The 18,222-nt window shown below is 46.1% G+C and overlaps 1 protein-coding gene across 3 annotated transcripts in view; it reads left to right on the top strand.

Moving 5' to 3' along the window:
- Positions 1 to 18,222, top strand: part of PHKA2 (phosphorylase kinase regulatory subunit alpha 2) — a 212,000-nt gene that overhangs the window by 97,767 nt on the left and 96,011 nt on the right. For all 3 annotated transcript variants that reach the window (XM_063955725.1, XM_063955724.1, XM_063955723.1), the window contains exons 16-20: positions 9,857 to 9,966; positions 11,808 to 11,952; positions 13,871 to 13,949; positions 17,029 to 17,204; positions 17,717 to 17,893. In XM_063955725.1, the coding sequence (XP_063811795.1) occupies positions 9,857 to 9,966; positions 11,808 to 11,952; positions 13,871 to 13,949; positions 17,029 to 17,204; positions 17,717 to 17,893 (687 nt within the window). The remainder of the gene's footprint in view (positions 1 to 9,856; positions 9,967 to 11,807; positions 11,953 to 13,870; positions 13,950 to 17,028; positions 17,205 to 17,716; positions 17,894 to 18,222) is intronic.

The following is an 18,222-nucleotide window of genomic DNA, read 5'->3' as shown; positions in this document are numbered from 1 at the left end:
TGATAAAGCCGCCCATTCTGACACATGCCTGGCTGAAGCCAGGGCTAATAGAATCTTCACCTTCCATGTGAAATATTTTAATTCCACAGTGGTGAGTGGATCAAACCAATGTGACTTTAGGAAACTCAAAACAACATTGAGATCCCAAGGTGCCACTGGGGGCACAAAAGGAGGCTGTATATGCAGTACCCCTTTTACAAACGTCTGAACTTCAGGCACTGAAGCCAGTTCTTTCTGGAAGAAATTCGACAGGGTCGAAATTTGAACCTTAATGGACCCTAATTTTAGGCCCATAGACAGTCCTGTTTTCAGGAAATGTAGGAAACGACCCAGTTGGAATTCCTCTGTAGGGACCTTCTTGGCCTCACACCACGCAACATATTTTCGCCAAATGCGGTGAAAATGTTTTGCGGTTACATCCTTCCTGGCTTCGACCAGGGTAGGGATGACTTCATCTGGAATGCCCTTTCAGGATCCGGCGTTCAACTGCCATGCCGTCAAACGCAGCCGCGGTAAGTCTTGGAACAGACAAGGCCCCTGCTGGAGCAGGTCCTCTCTTAAAGGTAGAGGCCACGGTTCTTCCGTGAGCATCTCTTGAAGTTCCGGGTACCAAGTCCTTCTTGACCCATCCGGAACCACGAGTATCGTTCTTACTCATCTCCTTCTTATGATTCTCAGTACTTTTGGTATGAGATGCATAGGAGGGAACACATACCCTGACTGGTACACCCACAGTGTTACCAGAGCGTCCACCGCTATTGCCTGAGGGTCCCTTGACCTGGCGCAATATCTGTCTAGTTTTTTGTTCAGGCGGGACGCCATCATGTCCACCTTTGGTTTTTCCCAACGGTTTACAATCATGTGGAAGACTTCCCGCTGAAGTCCCCACTCTCCCGGGTGGAGGTTATGCCTGCTGAGGAAGTCTGCTTCCCAGTTTTCCACTCCCGGAATTAACACTGCTGAGAGTGTTATCACATGATTTTTCGCCCAGCGAAGAATCCTTGCAGTTTCTGCCATTTCCCTCCTGCTTCATGTGCCGCCCTGTCTGTTTACGTGGGCGACTGCCGTGATGTTGTCCCACTGGATCAATACCGGCTGACCTTGAAGCAGAGGTCTTGCTAAGCTTAGAGCCTTGTAAATTGCCCTTAGCTCCAATATATTTATGTGGAGAGAAGTCTCCAGACTTGATCACACTCCCTGGAATTTTTTTTTTTTTTTTTTCCTTGTGTGACTGCTCCCCAGCCACTCAGGCTGGCATCCGTGGTCACCAGGACCCAGTCCTGAATGTCGAATCTGCGGCCCTTTCATAGATGAGCACTCTGCAGCCACCGCAGAAGAAAACACCCTTGTCCTTGGAGACAGGGTTATCCGCTGATGCATCTGAAGATGCGATCCGGACCATTTTCCCAGCAGATTCCACTGAAAGGTTCTTGCGTGAAATCTACCGAATGGGATCGCTTTGTAAGAAACCACCATTTTTCACAGGACCCTTGTGCAATGATGCACTGATACTTTTCCTGGTTTTAGGAGGTTCCTGACTAGCTCGGATAACTCCCTGGCCTTCTTCTCCGGGAGAAAACATCCTTTTCTGGACTGTGTCCAGAATCATTCCTAGGAACATTAGACGTGTCGTCGGAAAAAGCTGCGATTTTGGAATATTTAGAATCCACTCGTGCTGTCGTAGAACTACTTGAGATAGTGCTACTCCGACCGCCAACTGTTCTCTGGACCTTGCCCTTATCAGGAAAGCGTCCATATTTCTTTTAGGAAGAATCATCATTTCGGCCATTACCATGGTAAAGACCCGGGGTGCCGTGGACAATCCAAACGGCAGCGTCTGAACTGATAGTGACAGTTCTGTACCACGAACCTGAGATACCCTTGGTGAGAAGGGCAAAATTTGGACATGTAGGTAAGCGTCCCTGATATCCAGTGACACCATATCGTCCTGGTTCGCTATCACTGCTCTGAGTGACTCCATCTTGATTTGAACCCTTGTATGTAATTGTTCAAATCTTTTAGATCTCACGAGCCGTTTGGCTTCAGTACCACAATATAGTGTGGAATAATACCCCTTCCCTTGTTGTAGGAGGGGTACTTTGATTATCACCTGCTGGGAATACAGCCTGTGAATTTTTTCCCCAATACTGCCTCCCTGTCGGAGGGAGACGTTGGTAAAGCAGACTTCAGGAACTTGTGAGGGGAAGACGTCTCGAATTTCCAATGTACACCTGGGATACTACGTGTAGGATCCAGGAGTCCACTTGCGAGTGAGCCCACTGCGTGCTGAAACTCTTGAGATGACCCCCCACCGCACCTGAGTCCGCTTGTATGGCCCCAGCGTCATGCTGCGGACTTGGCAGAAGCTGTGGAGGACTTCTGTTCCTGGGAATGGGCTGCCTGCTGCAGTCTTCTTCCCTTTCCTCTAACCCTGGGCAGATATGACTGGCCTTTTGCCCGCCTGCCTTTATGGGTACGAAAGGACTGAGACTGAAAAGACTGTGTCCTTTTCTGCTGAGATGTGACTTGGGGTAACAAAAGTGGATTTTCCAGCTGTTGCCATGGCCACCAGGTCCGATGGACCGCCCCTTTATACGGCAATACTTCCATGTGCCGTCTGGAATCTGCATCACCTGACCACTGTCGTGTCTATAAACATCGTCTGGCAGATATGGACATCACATCTACTCTTGATGCCAGAATGCAAATATCCCTCTGCGCATCTCGCATATATAGAAATGCATCCTTAAAATGCTCTATAGTCAATAAAATATTGTTCCTGTCAAGGGTATCAATATTTTCAGTCAGGAAATCCGACCAAGCCCCCCCAGCGCTGCACATCCAGGCTGAGGCGATTGCTGGTCGTAGTATAACACCAGTATGTGTGTATATACGTTTTAGGATATTTTTCAGCTTCCTATCAGCTGGCTCCTTGATGGCGGCCGTATCTGGAGACGGTAACGCCACTTGTTTTTATAAGCGTGTGAGCGCCTTATCCACCCTAAGGTGTGTTTCCCAACTCGCCCTCACTTCTGGCGGGAAAGGGTATACCTCCAATAATTTTCTATCGGAGGAAACCCACGTATCATCACACACTTTAATTTATCTGATTCAGGAAAAACTACAAGTAGATTATTCCCACCCTACATAATACCCTTATTTGTGGTACTTGTAGTATCAGAAATATATAACACCTCCTTCATTGCCCTTAACATGTAACGTGTGGCCCTAAAGGAAAATACGTTTGTTTCTTCACCGTCGACACTGAAGTCAGTGTCCGTGTCTTTGTCTGTGTCGACCAACTGAGGTAAATGGGCGTTTTTACAAGCCCCTGACGGTGTCTGAGACGCCTGGACAGGTACTAATTTATTTGCCGGCCGTCTCATGTCGTCAACCGACCTTGCATCGTGTTGACATTATCACGTAATTCCTAAATAAGCCATCCATTCCGGTGTCGACTCCCTAGAGAGTGACATCACCAATACAGGCAATTTGCTCCGCCTCCTCACCAACATCGTCCTCCTACATGTCGACACACACGTACCGACACACAGCACACACACAGGGAATGCTCTGATAGAGGACAGGACCCCACTAGCCCTTTGGGGAGACAGAGGGAGAGTTTGCCAGCACACACCAAAAACGCTATAATTATACAGGGACAACCCCTTATACAAGTGTTTTCCCTTATAGCATTTTCACATATGTAATCATATCGCCAAATAAGTGCCCCCCCTCTCTGTTTTAACCCTGTTTCTGTAGTGCAGTGCAGGGGAGAGCCTGGGAGCCTTCCTCACAGCAGAGCTGAGCAGGAAAATGGCGCAGTGTGCTGAGGAGAATAGGCCCCGCCCCCTAAAACGGCGGGCTCTTCTCCCGGAGTTTGTGAGATCTGGCAGGGGTTAAATACATCCATATAGCCTCAAGGGCTATATGTGATGTATTTTAGCCATAAAAAAGGTATAATACATTGCTGCCCAGGGCGCCCCCCCCAGCGCCCTGCACCCTCAGTGACCGCTGGTATGAAGTGTGCTGACAACAATGGCGCACAGCTGCAGTGCTGTGCGCTACCTTATGAAGACTGAAAGTCTTCTGCCGCCTGTTTCTGGACCTCTGGACCTCTTCAACTTCGGCATCTGCAAGGGGGGTCGGCGGCACGGCTCCGGGACGAACCCCAGGGTGAGACCTGTGTTCCGACTCCCTCTGGAGCTAATGGTGTCCAGTAGCCTAAGAAGCAAATCCATCCTGCACGCAGGTGAGTTTTCTTCTCTCCCCTAAGTCCCTCGTAGCAGTGAGCCTGTTGCCAGCAGGACTCACTGAAAATAAAAAACCTAACTTAAACTTTTATTCTAAGCAGCTCAGGAGAGCCACCTAGATTGCACCCTTCTCGGCCGGGCACAAAAATCTAACTGAGGCTTGGAGGAGGGTCATAGGGGGAGGAGCCAGTGCACACCACCTGATCCTAAAGCTTTTATTATTGTGCCCTGTCTCCTGCGGAGCCGCTAAACCCCATGGTCCTGACGGAGTCCCCAGCATCCACTTAGGACGTTAGAGAAAAGGGAGCCTATCTCCTCAGCACACAAGCGCCATTTTCCCTCACAGCTCCGCTGGAAGGACGGCTCCCTGACTCTCCCCTGCAGTCCTGCTACAGAATCAGGGTAAAACAAGAGAGGGGGGGCACTAATTGGCAGAATATACATATACAGCAGCTATAGAAGGGAGAAACACTTATATAAGGTTATCCCTGCATATATATAGCGCTCTGGTGTGTGCTGGCAAACTCTCCCTCTGTCTCCCCAAAGGGCTCGTGGGGTCCTGTCCTCTATCAGAGCATTCCCTGTGTGTGTGCTGTGTGTCGGTACGATTGTGTCGACATGTATGAGGAGGAAAATGATGTGGAGGCGGAGCAATTGCCTGTAATAGTGATGTCACCCCCTAGGGAGTCGACACCTGACTGGATGGTAGTGTGGAAGGAATTACGTGACAGTGTCAGCACCTTGCAAAAAACTGTTGACGACATGAGACAGCCGGCAAATCAGTTAGTGCCTGTCCAGGCATCTCAAACACCGTCAGGGGCTCTAAAGCGCCCGTTACCTCAGATGGTCGACACAGACCCAGACACGGATACTGACTCCAGTGTCGACGGTGACGAGACAAACGTAATGTCCAGTAGGGCCACACGTTACATGATCACGGCAATGAAGGAGGCTTTGAACATTTCTGATACTACAAGTACCACAAAAAGGGGTATTATGTGGGGTGTGAAAAAACTACCCATAGTTTTTCCTGAATCAGATGAATTAAATGAGGTGTGTGACAAAGCGTGGGTTTCCCCCGATAAAAAACTGCTGATTTCTAATAAATTATTGGCATTATACCCTTTCCCGCCAGAGGTTAGGGCGCGTTGGGAAACACCCCCTAGGGTAGATAAGGCGCTCACACGCTTATCAAAACAAGTGGCGTTACCGTCTCCTGATACGGCCGCCCTCAAGGAACCAGCTGATAGAAAGCTGGAAAATATCCTAAAAGGTATATACACACATACTGGTGTTATACTACGACCAGCAATCGCCTCAGCCTGGATGTGCAGCGCTGGAGTGGCTTGGTCGGATTCCCTGACTGAAAATATTGATACCCTGGATAGGGACAGTATATTATTGACTATAGAGCATTTAAAGGATGCATTACTATATATGCGAGATGCACAGAGGGATATTTGCACCCTGGCATCAAGAGTAAGTGCGTTGTCCATTTCTGCCAGAAGAAGTTTATGGACACGACAGTGGTCAGGTGATGCGGATTCCAAACGGCATATAGAAGTTTTGCCGTATAAAGGGGAGGAGTTATTTGGGGTCGGTCTGTCAGACCTGGTGGCCACGGCGACGGCTGGGAAATCCACCTTTTTACCCCAGGTCACCTCTCAGCAGAAAAAGACACCGTCTTTTCAAACTCAGTCCTTTCGTCCCCATAAGGGCAAGCGGGCAAAAGGCCACTCATTTCTGCCCCGGGGCAGAGGAAGGGGAAAAAGACTGCAGCAGGCAGCCTCTTCCCAGGATCAGAAGCCCTCCCCCGCTTCTGCCAAGTCTTCAGCATGACGCTGGGGCTTTACAAGTGGACTCAGGCACGGTGGGGGCCCGTCTCAAAAATTTCAACGCGCAGTGGGCTCACTCGCAAGTGGACCCCTGGATCCTGCAGGTAGTATCACAGGGGTACAAATTGGAATTCGAGGCGTCTCCCCCTCGCCGGTTCCTGAAGTCTGCTCTACCAACGTCTCCCTCCGACAGGGAGGCAGTATTGGAAGCTATTCACAAGCTGTATTCCCAGCAGGTGATAATCAAGGTACCCCTCCTACAACAGGGAAAGGGGTATTATTCCACGCTGTTGTGGTACCGAAGCCGGACAGCTCGGTGAGACCGATTTTAAATCTGAAATCTTTGAACACTTACATAAAAAGGTTCAAATTCAAGATGGAATCACTCAGAGCAGTGATAGCGAACCTGGAAGAAGGGGACTATATGGTGTCTCTGGACATCAAAGATGCTTATCTCCATGTCCCAATCTACCATTCTCACCAAGGGTACCTCAGGTTTGTGGTACAGAACTGTCATTATCAGTTTCAGACGCTGCCGTTTGGATTGTCCACGGCACCACGGGTCTTTACCAAGGTAATGGCCGAAATGATGATTCTTCTTCGAAGAAAAGGCGTCTTAATTATCCCTTACTTGGACGATCTCCTGATAAGGGCAAGATCCAGGGAACAGTTAGAGGTCGGAGTAGCACTATCTCAGGTGGTGCTACGTCAGCACGGGTGGATTCTAAATATTCCAAAATCGCAGCTGATTCCAACAACACGTCTACTGTTCCTAGGGATGATTCTGGACACAGTCCAGAAAAAGGTGTTTCTCCCGGAGGAGAAGGCCAGGGAGTTATCCGAGCTAGTCAGGAACCTCCTGAAACCAGGACAAGTGTCAGTGCATCAATGCACAAGGGTCCTGGGAAAGATGGTGGCTTCTTACGAAGCGATTCCATTCGGAAGATTCCATGCAAGAACTTTTCAGTGGGATCTGCTGGACAAATGGTCCGGATCGCATCTTCAGATGCATCAGCGGATAACCCTATCTCCAAGGACAAGGGTGTCTCTCCTGTGGTGGTTGCAGAGTGCTCATCTTCTAGAGGGCCGCAGATTCGGCATTCAGGACTGGATTCTGGTGACCACAGATGCCAGCCTGAGAGGCTGGGGAGCAGTCACACAGGGAAGAAATTTCCAGGGCTTGTGGTCAAGCATGGAAACGTCTCTTCACATAAATATCCTGGAACTAAGGGCAATTTACAATGCCCTAAGCCAAGCAAGGCCTCTGCTTCAGGGTCAGTCGGTATTGATCCAATCGGACAACATCACGGCAGTCGCCCACGTAAACAGACAGGGCGGCACAAGAAGCAGGAGGGCAATGGCAGAAGCTGCAAGGATTCTTCGCTGGGCGGAAAATCATGTGATAGCACTGTCAGCAGTGTTCATTCCGGGAGTGGACAACTGGGAAGCAGACTTCCTCAGCAGACACGACCTCCACCCGGGAGAGTGGGGACTTCATCCAGAAGTCTTCCACATGATTGTAAACCGTTGGGAAAAACCAAAGGTGGACATGATGGCGTCCCGCCTCAACAAAAAACTAGACAGGTATTGCGCCAGGTCAAGGGACCCTCAGGCAATAGCTGTGGACGCTCTGGTAACACCGTGGGTGTACCAGTCAGTGTATGTGTTCCCTCCTCTGCCTCTCATACCCAAGGTATTGAGAATTATAAGACGGAGAGGAGTAAGAACTATACTCGTGGCTCCGGATTGGCCAAGAAGGACTTGGTACCCGGAACTTCAAGAGATGCTCACAGAGGACCCGTGGCCTCTACCTCTAAGGAAGGACCTGCTCCAGCAGGGACCTTGTCTGTTCCAAGACTTACCGCGGCTGCGTTTGACGGCTTGGAGGTTGAACGCCGGATCCTGAAGGAAAAAGGCATTCCAGATGAAGTCATCCCTACCCTGGTCAAGGCCAGGAAGGATGTAACCGCAAAACATTATCACCGCATTTGGCGAAAATATGTTGCGTGGTGTGAGGCCAAGAAGGCCCCTACAGAGGAATTTCAACTGGGTCGTTTCCTGCATTTCCTGCAAACAGGACTATCTATGGGCCTAAAATTAGGGTCCATTAAGGTTCAAATTTCGGCCCTGTCGATCTTCTTCCAAAAAGAACTGGCTTCAGTGCCTGATGTTCAGACGTTTGTCAAAGGGGTACTGCATATACAGCCTCCTTTTGTGCCTCCAGTGGCACCTTGGGATCTCAATGTAGTGTTGAGTCTCCTAAAATCACATTGGTTGAACCACTCACCACTGTGGAATTGAAATATCTCACATGGAAAGTGGTCATGCTGTTAGCCCTGGCTTCAGCCAGGCGTGTCTCAGAATTGGCGGCTTTGTCATATAAAAGCCCTTACCTAATTTTTCATTCAGACAGGGCAGAACTGAGGACTCGCCCTCAATTTCTCCCTAAGGTGGTTTCAGCGTTTCACATGAACCAGCCTATTGTGGTGCCTGCGGCTACTAGGGACTTGGAGGACTCCAAGTTGCTGGACGTAGTCAGGGCCCTGAAAATATATGTTTCCAGGACGGCTGGAGTCAGAAAATCTGACTCGCTGTTTATCCTGTATGCACCCAACAAGCTGGGTGCTCCTGCTTCTAAGCAGACGATTGCTCGTTGGATTTGTAGTACAATTCAGCTTGCACATTCTGTGGCAGGCCTGCCACAGCCAAAATCTGTAAAAGCCCATTCCACAAGGAAAGTGGGCTCATCTTGGGCGGCTGCCCGAGGGGTCTCGGCTTTACAACTTTGCCGAGCAGCTACTTGGTCAGGGGCAAACACGTTTGCTAAATTTTACAAATTTGATACCCTGGCTGAGGAGGACCTGGAGTTCTCTCATTCGGTGCTGCAGAGTCATCCGCACTCTCCCGCCCGTTTGGGAGCTTTGGTATAATCCCCATGGTCCTTACGGAGTTCCCAGCATCCACTAGGACGTCAGAGAAAATAAAAATTTACTTACCGATAATTCTATTTCTCGTAGTCCGTAGTGGATGCTGGGCGCCCATCCCAAGTGCGGATTGTCTGCAATACTTGTATATAGTTATTGTTACAAAAATCGGGTTGTTTATTGTTGTGAGCCATCTTTTCAGAGGCTCCTACGTTTATCATACTGTTTACTGGGTTCAGATCACAAGTTGTACGGTGTGATTGGTGTGGCTGGTATGAGTCTTACCCGGGATTCAAGATCCTTCCTTATTATGTACGCTCGTCCGGGCACAGTATCCTAACTGAGGCTTGGAGGAGGGTCATAGGGGGAGGAGCCAGTGCACACCAGCTAGTCAGAAAGCTTTTACTTTTGTGCCCAGTCTCCTGCGGAGCCGCTATTCCCCATGGTCCTTACGGAGTTCCCAGCATCCACTACGGACTACGAGAAATAGAATTATCGGTAAGTAAATTCTTATTTTTACTATGTATTTTTATGAATAAATGTTATTCTATGTAATTGAGAATTATATGTTTGTTTTAAATTAATGTATTATTATCATCCCTGAAACAGTACCATTCACTTAGCGCCCTCAGATCTGTTTGTCTTATATGTGTGTGTGTGTGTGTGTGTACGTACGTACGCAATCTCTCTCTCTCCCTGTTGTTGAGCTGCACAACCTAACACACCCTTACCAGTATTAGGTGACACGATATGCCTGTGCTGCTTCCAACCACTTACCTATAATGACAATGTTCCAAAGAATTTATTATAAGTGTTCCAACTGTTTCTCTGTGCGTGTTTGCAGGAATTAATAAAGCCATGAAGCTGAGTGGGCGCCCATATCGTCACATCGGGGTACTAGGAACATCCAAACTGTACACAATTAGGGATCAGAACTTTACTTTTACTCCGCAGGTGGGTGTAAAAATGGAACGGACCACCAATGTCACACTCTGTTTAGATAAACGTTGATGTTTAGAAAGAGCTCAGTTGTCATAGCCATTAGTGAGAGGAGGAGGTGTTTTCTGCTTTCCAAGTGACCCTTGTTGTGTCAGCAAACAAATATTATAAAATCACTGTACATAAGCTTTAGTATTTTTAAATGTACAGTATTTAGTGAATAAAATTGAGATTATCCTTACGTAGACTGGTAAACAGCAAGTCCAGTATGCATGTAGAAATATTTCCCCCACCTACACAATTTGGTATCCTTATTTCCTAATTACAATATGGTATCCTTGTTTCCTAATTACAGTATAGTATCCTTATTTCCTAATAACAATATGGTATCCTTATTTCTGTCCCAGACATTTTTCTTTCTATACAAATCCCCAGTTTTCAAGTGAAGATCGTGACATTTTACATACGAGCATATTAAAACACGGCGGACGCAACTAAAACAATTAGAAATCTCTAGCACCCCTAGGGGGGAGACAGCAGCACAGAGTATATCAGGAGACAGCATAACTCCGGAATTGTTGGAGCAATGTACTCAAAAATTCGTACACATATGCTGTACAATCTGGAAACAAACAGTGTGGGGGGAAGACACCCCTAGCACCCCTAGGGGTGAGGCAGCAGCACTGATTATTTCAGCAGACAGCAAAACTCTGGAATGCCTGCAGCAATTTACAACAAACTTGATACACATATGACTTTCACTTTGGAAACAAACACTGTGGGGGCCAGACACCCCTAGCACTCCTAGGAGTGGGACAGCAGCACAGAGTATGTCAGCAGACAGCATAACTGTGGAAGGCCTGGAGCAATTTACACTAAACTTGGTACACATCTGACTTACAATCTGGGAACAAACTCTGTGAGGGTTAGACACCCCTAGCACCCCTAGGGGGTGGGACAGCAGCACAGAGTATTTCAGAAGCAGCATAACTGTGGAATGCCTGGATCTATTTACAACAAACTTAGTACACATATGACTTACAAGCTGGGAACAAACACTGTGGAGGTAAGACACCCCCAGCACCCCTAGGGGTGAGGCAGCAGCACAGAGTTTTTCAGCAGACAGCATAACTCTGGAATGCCTGAAGCAATTTACACCAAACTTGCTACACAAATGACTTACACTCTGAGAACAAACACTGTGGGGGTAACATACCACTAGCACCCCTAGGGGTGGGCCAGCAGCACAGATCATATCAGGACATTCATGATATGTCAGTGATTACAGGGCTGCATATGACAGGGCCAGTGACATGATGTGAGGAGGGTAATGCAGGTAGCACAAACCCACACACTGAGAGTTATATAATGGAAGTAGCACTGTCCCCCAGCAGCACAGAGTATATCAGGAGATACATAATGTGCTGCGCTATATAAGAAACTAAAAAAAAACGATAATTTCACAGGGGCACTGACATGATGTGAGGAGGGGAATGTAGGCAGCAGGAAGCCACAGACTGAGAGTTGTATTTTGGGAAGAGTGGGGTCCCTTGGGGGACCAAAAAGGGGTCAGGCCACTACACAAAGTGCATCAGGGAAGCAAGATATGCCTATATACTAGATCTCCAACCAACGTAAATTAACGAAAAACTATCATTCTAACTTACCATCCTCATCCCATAGCAAAGCACGGGTATTCAGCTATCTACAATGTTATTTATATTGTGTGTTTAATATGTAAATTTATTTTTGGAAACAGACATTCTTAAAATCCCGGGCAACGCCGGGTACTCCAGCTAGTAATATTATAAAATAGGACAGTGGTGATTGACATGACCCTCGGCTTCCTTCCCTAGTTCACAGACCAGCATCACTTCTACCTAGCTCTGGACAGCAGGATGATTGTGGAGATGCTCAGGACTGAGCTGGCATACCTGAGTTCTTGCTGGAGAATGACTGGCAGACCAACCCTCACATTCCCCATCACTCACTCCATGCTCAGTAAGTTGCTCTATTTCATTGTAATATGCTGTGTACACTCTTTGCTTGGATTATATTGAGCTGCTGACATGACATAAATACTAGATTTACCATATAAACTAAGTTTGGGGGCTCTTTTCTGTGACCAGCTCAGGGTATGTTTAGTAGCATCAGAAGGATGCAGGTATTAATGTGACTTTGCTACTAGTTGGCAGCCATGGACTGGTGCACTATATCTCTGCCCTGCAAGATATGTGATGACATTTACACTGTAGCACTGCACTGTGGGCCTTATTCATATGTGGAGGATGTAGAGGGGCCGGCGGTGGACTCCGTTTTGAGAAAACCGTTACGCCAATGTTGCAGGGGAGGGAAGAGGCCAGGATCTACGGCAGAGAACGGAGATTTCCTGGCCTCTTGGTAGGTTCGGTGGTGGCCGGGACACGCAGCCGCCCGATGGTGTCGCAGATGATTCAATAATGCTTCCTAGAACGCAGCACGGAACAGTAATACATGCAGGAGGCGTGACGCCTCCTGCTGCATTACCATATTAGTGCTGTCACTGCTGCTATTATGTAAGCAGCAGCGATAGCAGCTCCAACCACTTCTGAATCAGGCACTGTAAGCTTTGCAATAATGTGTGCACTGTACTATAAGCTTTGCGATGACAGGTGCACTGTAGCACTGCACTGTAGGCTTTGTGATGATAGGTGCACTGTAGGCTTTGTGATGATAGGTGCACTGTAAGCTTTGTGATGATAGGTGCACTGTAGCACTACACTGTAAGCTATGTGATGATAGGTGCACTGTACTGTAAGCTTTGTGATGATAGGTGCACTGTAGCACTGCACTGTAGGCTTTGTGATGACAGGTGCACTGTAGCACTACACTGTAAGCTTTATGACGATAGGTGCACTGCAGCACTGTACTGTAAGCTTTGTGATGATAGGTGCACAGTAGCACTGTACTGTAAGCTTTGTGATAATAGGTGCACTGTAGCACTACACTGTAAGCTGTGTGATGATAGGTGCACTGTAGCACTACACTGTAAGCTGTGTGATGATAGGTGCAGAGCCGGCCTTAGGCATAGGCAAACTAGGCAAATGCCTAGGGCATTTGATATGCTTAGGGGCACCAGCCGCTTCTGCTGATTAAAATGATATGCAGCATGCCTATATTCTGTGTGTGACTGCGGCTGTATCTGCATACGAAATGCTATGTTGCAGTGGATTCCTGGAAATCACTGTAATGTAGCATTTCGTATGCAGATACAGCCGCAGTCGCACACAGGATATAGGCATGCTGCATATCATTTTAATCAGCAGAAGCTGCTTGTGCATCTTAGCCACATAGTAATGCAAATAATGTGATGCATATTCATAAACAAAAGGCACCTGACGTTAGCAGAGCTGACAACTGACTCATGCCAGGCATCTCCTGCAGAATTAGCGGCGGTGCTAGGGGGCACCAGCCAAAATCTTGCCTAGGGCATAATATTGGTTAGGGCCGGCTCTGGATAGGTGCACTGTAGCACTACACTGTAAGCTTAGTGATGATAGGTGCACTGTAGCACTACACTGTAAGCTGTGTGCTGATAGGTGCACTGTAGCACTGCATTGTAAGCTTTGTGATTATTGGTGCACTGTAGCACTACACTGTAAGCGTTGTAATTATAGGTGCACTGTAGCAGTACGCTGTAAGCTTTGTGATGATAGGTGCAGTGTAGCACTGCACTGTAAGCTTTGTCATTCTTACACAGTGACGAGTACATTTTATTGCGTTGCTTGTGGCAGACTGTTTTCTTTGCTGTTTTAGTGCAATATAAATTATACAGTATTTTATGATTTACTACTTCATCTAGTCCTCTATATAATATTCATTTTTTATTCAACTCCTTTACAATATTAAGTCAAATAATATTCTTGAATTTGTATTTTAGATGATGAAGACTCTGACATAGACCCAGCTATTCTTTCTACAATTAGAAAACTTGATGACGGATATATTGGAGGCGCAAGGTACTTATATAATCAAGTATTCAATTGCACTAAAGTATTTCCAAAGTATGTTAAATTGTTACAGCCTAGCATTGAGAGATTGTTTGGCCTGTATACAAGGTATTGAGGAACTCTATATGATATGGTTTGTGCAATGATAGAGCAGCAGCATCAATAATACAGAGACAGAGAACTACAGTGTAGCTGTTTAAGAAAGCAACATTGTTAACACAGCCCAATATTCAGAGAATGTATCCATTTGCAGGCTAGACACTGAGTGCCTGATATGGCTTACACAGTGAGAAGGCATTAGCAACTGCAATACACAGCGCATGTAGCCTCAGACTAATGATAGAGTATCACAGTGTAATAGGACAGATACAATCTAACACTGAATGGTTGTATCAATTTAAATACTACACATTGGGGGTCATTCCGAGTTGTTCGCTCGTTGCTGATTTTTGCAACGGAGCGATGAAGGCAAAAATGCGCATGGTACGCAGTGCGCATGCGGTTAGTATTTTAGGACAAAACTTAGTAGATTTACTCACGTCCGAACGAAGATTTTTCATCGTTGATGTGATCGGAGTGTGATTGACAGGAAGTGGGTGTTTCTGGGCGGAAACTGGCCGTTTTCTGGGAGTGTGCGGAAAAACGCAGGCGTGCCAGGAAAAAAGGCGGAAGTGTCTGAAGAAACGGGGGAGTGGCTGGCCGAACGTAGGGCGTGTTTGTGACGTCAAACCAGGAACGAAACGGCCTGAGCTGATCGCAATCTGTGAGTAGGTCTGGAGCTACTCAGAAACTGCTAAGAATTTTCTATTCGCAATTCTGCTAATCTTTCGTTCGCAATTCTGCTAAGCTAAGATACACTCCCAGAGGGCGGCGGCCTAGCGTGTGCAATGCTGCTAAAATCTGCTAGCGAGCGAACAACTCGGAATGACCCCCATTGAATACTCATATTGGAAGGACCCTGTGGATCATTGTGAATAATAATATATTATAAGATCAGCTATCAATATAAAAGCTTGTTATATCCTATACATACAAGCTGCCTTTGCTATATAAAAAAATTTTTATACAAAGGATACTTTAGTCAGCTCGTTAATTTGAGAGTGACTGCATTGATAGTGCAGTATTTCCCTCCTTACTATTAATTTACAAGGACTGCAACTATGGTGACAAATTCAAGTCATATACTATTGAAAGATATTCATACTTAGGGTGCTTTATTCTTTATTTATGCTGTACATATAGGTGGAACTTGTGAAGCGCTGACAGCATAGACTGAGAGCGCTGATCAACATAAAGCCATATATATATAAGTATTGTGCTGATGGCAAACTAGTGGCGCTGACAGCAGAGACTGAGAGCGCCAACCAGTCAGCCAACCAGGTTATTGTTTATAGGGTGGAACTTGAATGCGTTGACAGCACAGACTGAGAACGCTGACTAATACTAGATGCAAACCAATGCACCATATGCCCTAATAAACAGTACGTCCAGATGTGAATACCAGTAACAAACACAAATCCCCATGAGTGTATGTAATTTGCGGATGTTAAATGAGTGGCGCTGACAGCAGAGACTGAGAACGCCAACTAGTTGATCATACAAAGGCACTCCATACAACCATCAGTATATGTGACCTATGGAAGCTTTCAGTTCACTTTATTATAAGAGAATAATCACCATAGAAATTGCAGAGTGAATCTAGCATTGGCTTATGTGAGGGAAATACTAATCAGCAGCCCATTATTTCCTCTCATATATATGAATCAATTTACTACAGGGAACCCATTAAGTATAAGTCAACAATTGATATTACACTTGTGACTACCACATATAAGTTCGCACTTAATAAACCCAGATTAATTATTGGGACGATAGTCTGACAGCACTAACTACTCTCAACAAAGGTCATGGTACCTAGGATAATCCTATTGACTATACAAGACGTTGCACAGCACAGTGGATCAAAAGTGTGTGTTTTTTTAACATTATATGTTACACTGTGTCTAGCACTTGTCCTATATTGATTTTAATATTTCAGTTACTGGCTCTTTTAACATTATGGAAATAAAGGTTATATTTTAATTGTGTGATTATTTAGTTCTAGTGCGCCACCCCAAATCCAATCCTTTCCCTTCCTTTTAAAACCAGTTACATATATTGGCAACAGTATATGGTGTGGCAGCACCCCAAAGTTTGACCTGATATAAGGCGGTACTATATATTATGGGGTATTCAGCTTACAATTTATGTACATTTCAATACTAGTGCAGTAGATCCTCCACTTCCCTTTCCCCGTTTGTAATAACACTTGTCAGTGCGTCTTCTGTCACCATCGGACACCTGGTCCCTATCACCTTTCGTTACAGCAAAGTCAGTCATTGTAGAGTTGCAGGGACCAATATCCAGTGGTACCATGGTAAGTATATAGGACAAGTAGACCCAGCTGTGTGGTGTTATGTAAATCCAGGGGATACTTATGGTGAGTGTGCTATTTGTGAGCTCCCAGTCACAAGTCTATCTCTGTTTTGTGCCTAGCACAGAGACACACCTGATAGCTATGACCCAGGAACCTTGTGTACAGTACAGATGTCAGTCTATGTTATAGGACATGGCACCATGGAGCATATTCTGCTACAGTATGCCCTCAGAGCAGATAAGTGAAGTGAGGTGCGATTTATGAGATGTGTGCAATGGAGGGTTGTACCAGGTAGTACAGTACAGTATGTGGGGTGTGTACCATTTGGCTGGCAGTAGGCTCTGCAATATTATGGGAGGGTCTGTGCAGGCTGACTGACAATGGTGCCTCTACAACATGGCTTGTATGAGGGGTTTGGCAAATTCATGTTGAATTGAGACACATGTCTTTGCACTGTGTCTGAAGGTTATAAATGGCCACAAGCGGCTGTTGAAGTTTGTTTTTTTGACTGAATAATATTATTTAAATGTTTCTTCATCTCCAGTCCACATAGGAGTTAGTTTGCATTTTACAATGTTTTTTTATATTGTAATCTCCTTAAAATAACATGCATATAGCTAGGGATGGAGGATTATACATATGTTCTAATCCACTACCGTGTCTCTCTTTCAGAGTAAAGCTGGGAAAGCTGTCTGATTTCCTCACTACATCATTCTTTACTCACTTAAGTTTCCTGGACACTGACTGTGATGAAAAGTTCTTTGATGAAAGTAATGAGGGCTACTATAGTCCAGACAGTGACTATGAACATGAATTAGGTGGATTTCAATCTAAACGTGATGAAAATGGTAGGAAACGGTTTCTTTGGTTGCTCCTAGTCTATCACACACTGCTGAGGTCAGTCTGCTGGAAAGTTAGGGGGCACAGGAAAAGACCCTTAGAGCCTGCTAATCCTCCAGGAGACTAGGGGCCGGGTGTAATGACGTCTGATTTCCTCCGGCATCCCACATGTCTGCAGAATTCGGGCACCATTACATCCAGCCCCAGAACTTCATGTCCAGTAATAGTTCTGGCTGTCATATAACAGACACTGGCCGACAGTTATCGAATGTAAGATGTGTGGAATGTCATTGCATGCCCCAATCACCCCCTCGTAACCTCTCCGTTGCTTTCCTTCCATTCATTCCTATATTTATCTAGGTGTATTGCTGTTGTTTAATGCACCATTTTTGTCTGGGCGTGAATAATTTCTTTTAGATTTGCTAGCTGTTTATCCCTGTAGTTATGTTATATCTGAATGGCAGAGATGCACCTAGATAGCACCTTGTTTATACAATTTTTGTTATGGTTTCCATTTCAGATGAAGTCCAAGATGAACTTGATCAGTACATAAAGCACTTGCAGCAAAGCGTGGCTTCTACCACACACCTGCCCCCTATAGCCACTGGCTCAGCGCAGCACCTTGCTTTCAGCGCTCTGCACTCCACCCGGGATATACTGTCCTTAATGGCCAAATCAAAGGGCCTTGAAGTATCTAGTAAGTGAACGCACGGGTATAATGAGGGAAATTGTGTTTATAGATTGCACGTTTTGTACAAGGATGCGACTTAATATGCCGGGCTGCGACTAGCCGCAGCCACCATGTATCTTCGTGGCCGTGCATGTGCATACGCACGTGTACATCATAGTTGTAGGCAAACCAGTCACGCCAGCTTTGTCTTGAAAAGGACACGCAGTGGCAAAGCTGAGTGTGACTACATCTGAAAATCCTGCTTGGGTATGATATGTCGACAGTTATAATGTTGACATTCATCATGTAGACAGTGATGAAATTTAGACATGTTTAGAATGTCAATATATTGTCCC

The sequence above is a fragment of the Pseudophryne corroboree genome, chromosome 2 (genome assembly GCF_028390025.1).
Source record: "Pseudophryne corroboree isolate aPseCor3 chromosome 2, aPseCor3.hap2, whole genome shotgun sequence".
Taxonomy (NCBI): domain Eukaryota; kingdom Metazoa; phylum Chordata; class Amphibia; order Anura; family Myobatrachidae; genus Pseudophryne; species Pseudophryne corroboree.
This window is presented reverse-complemented; position numbering and strand designations above follow the sequence as displayed.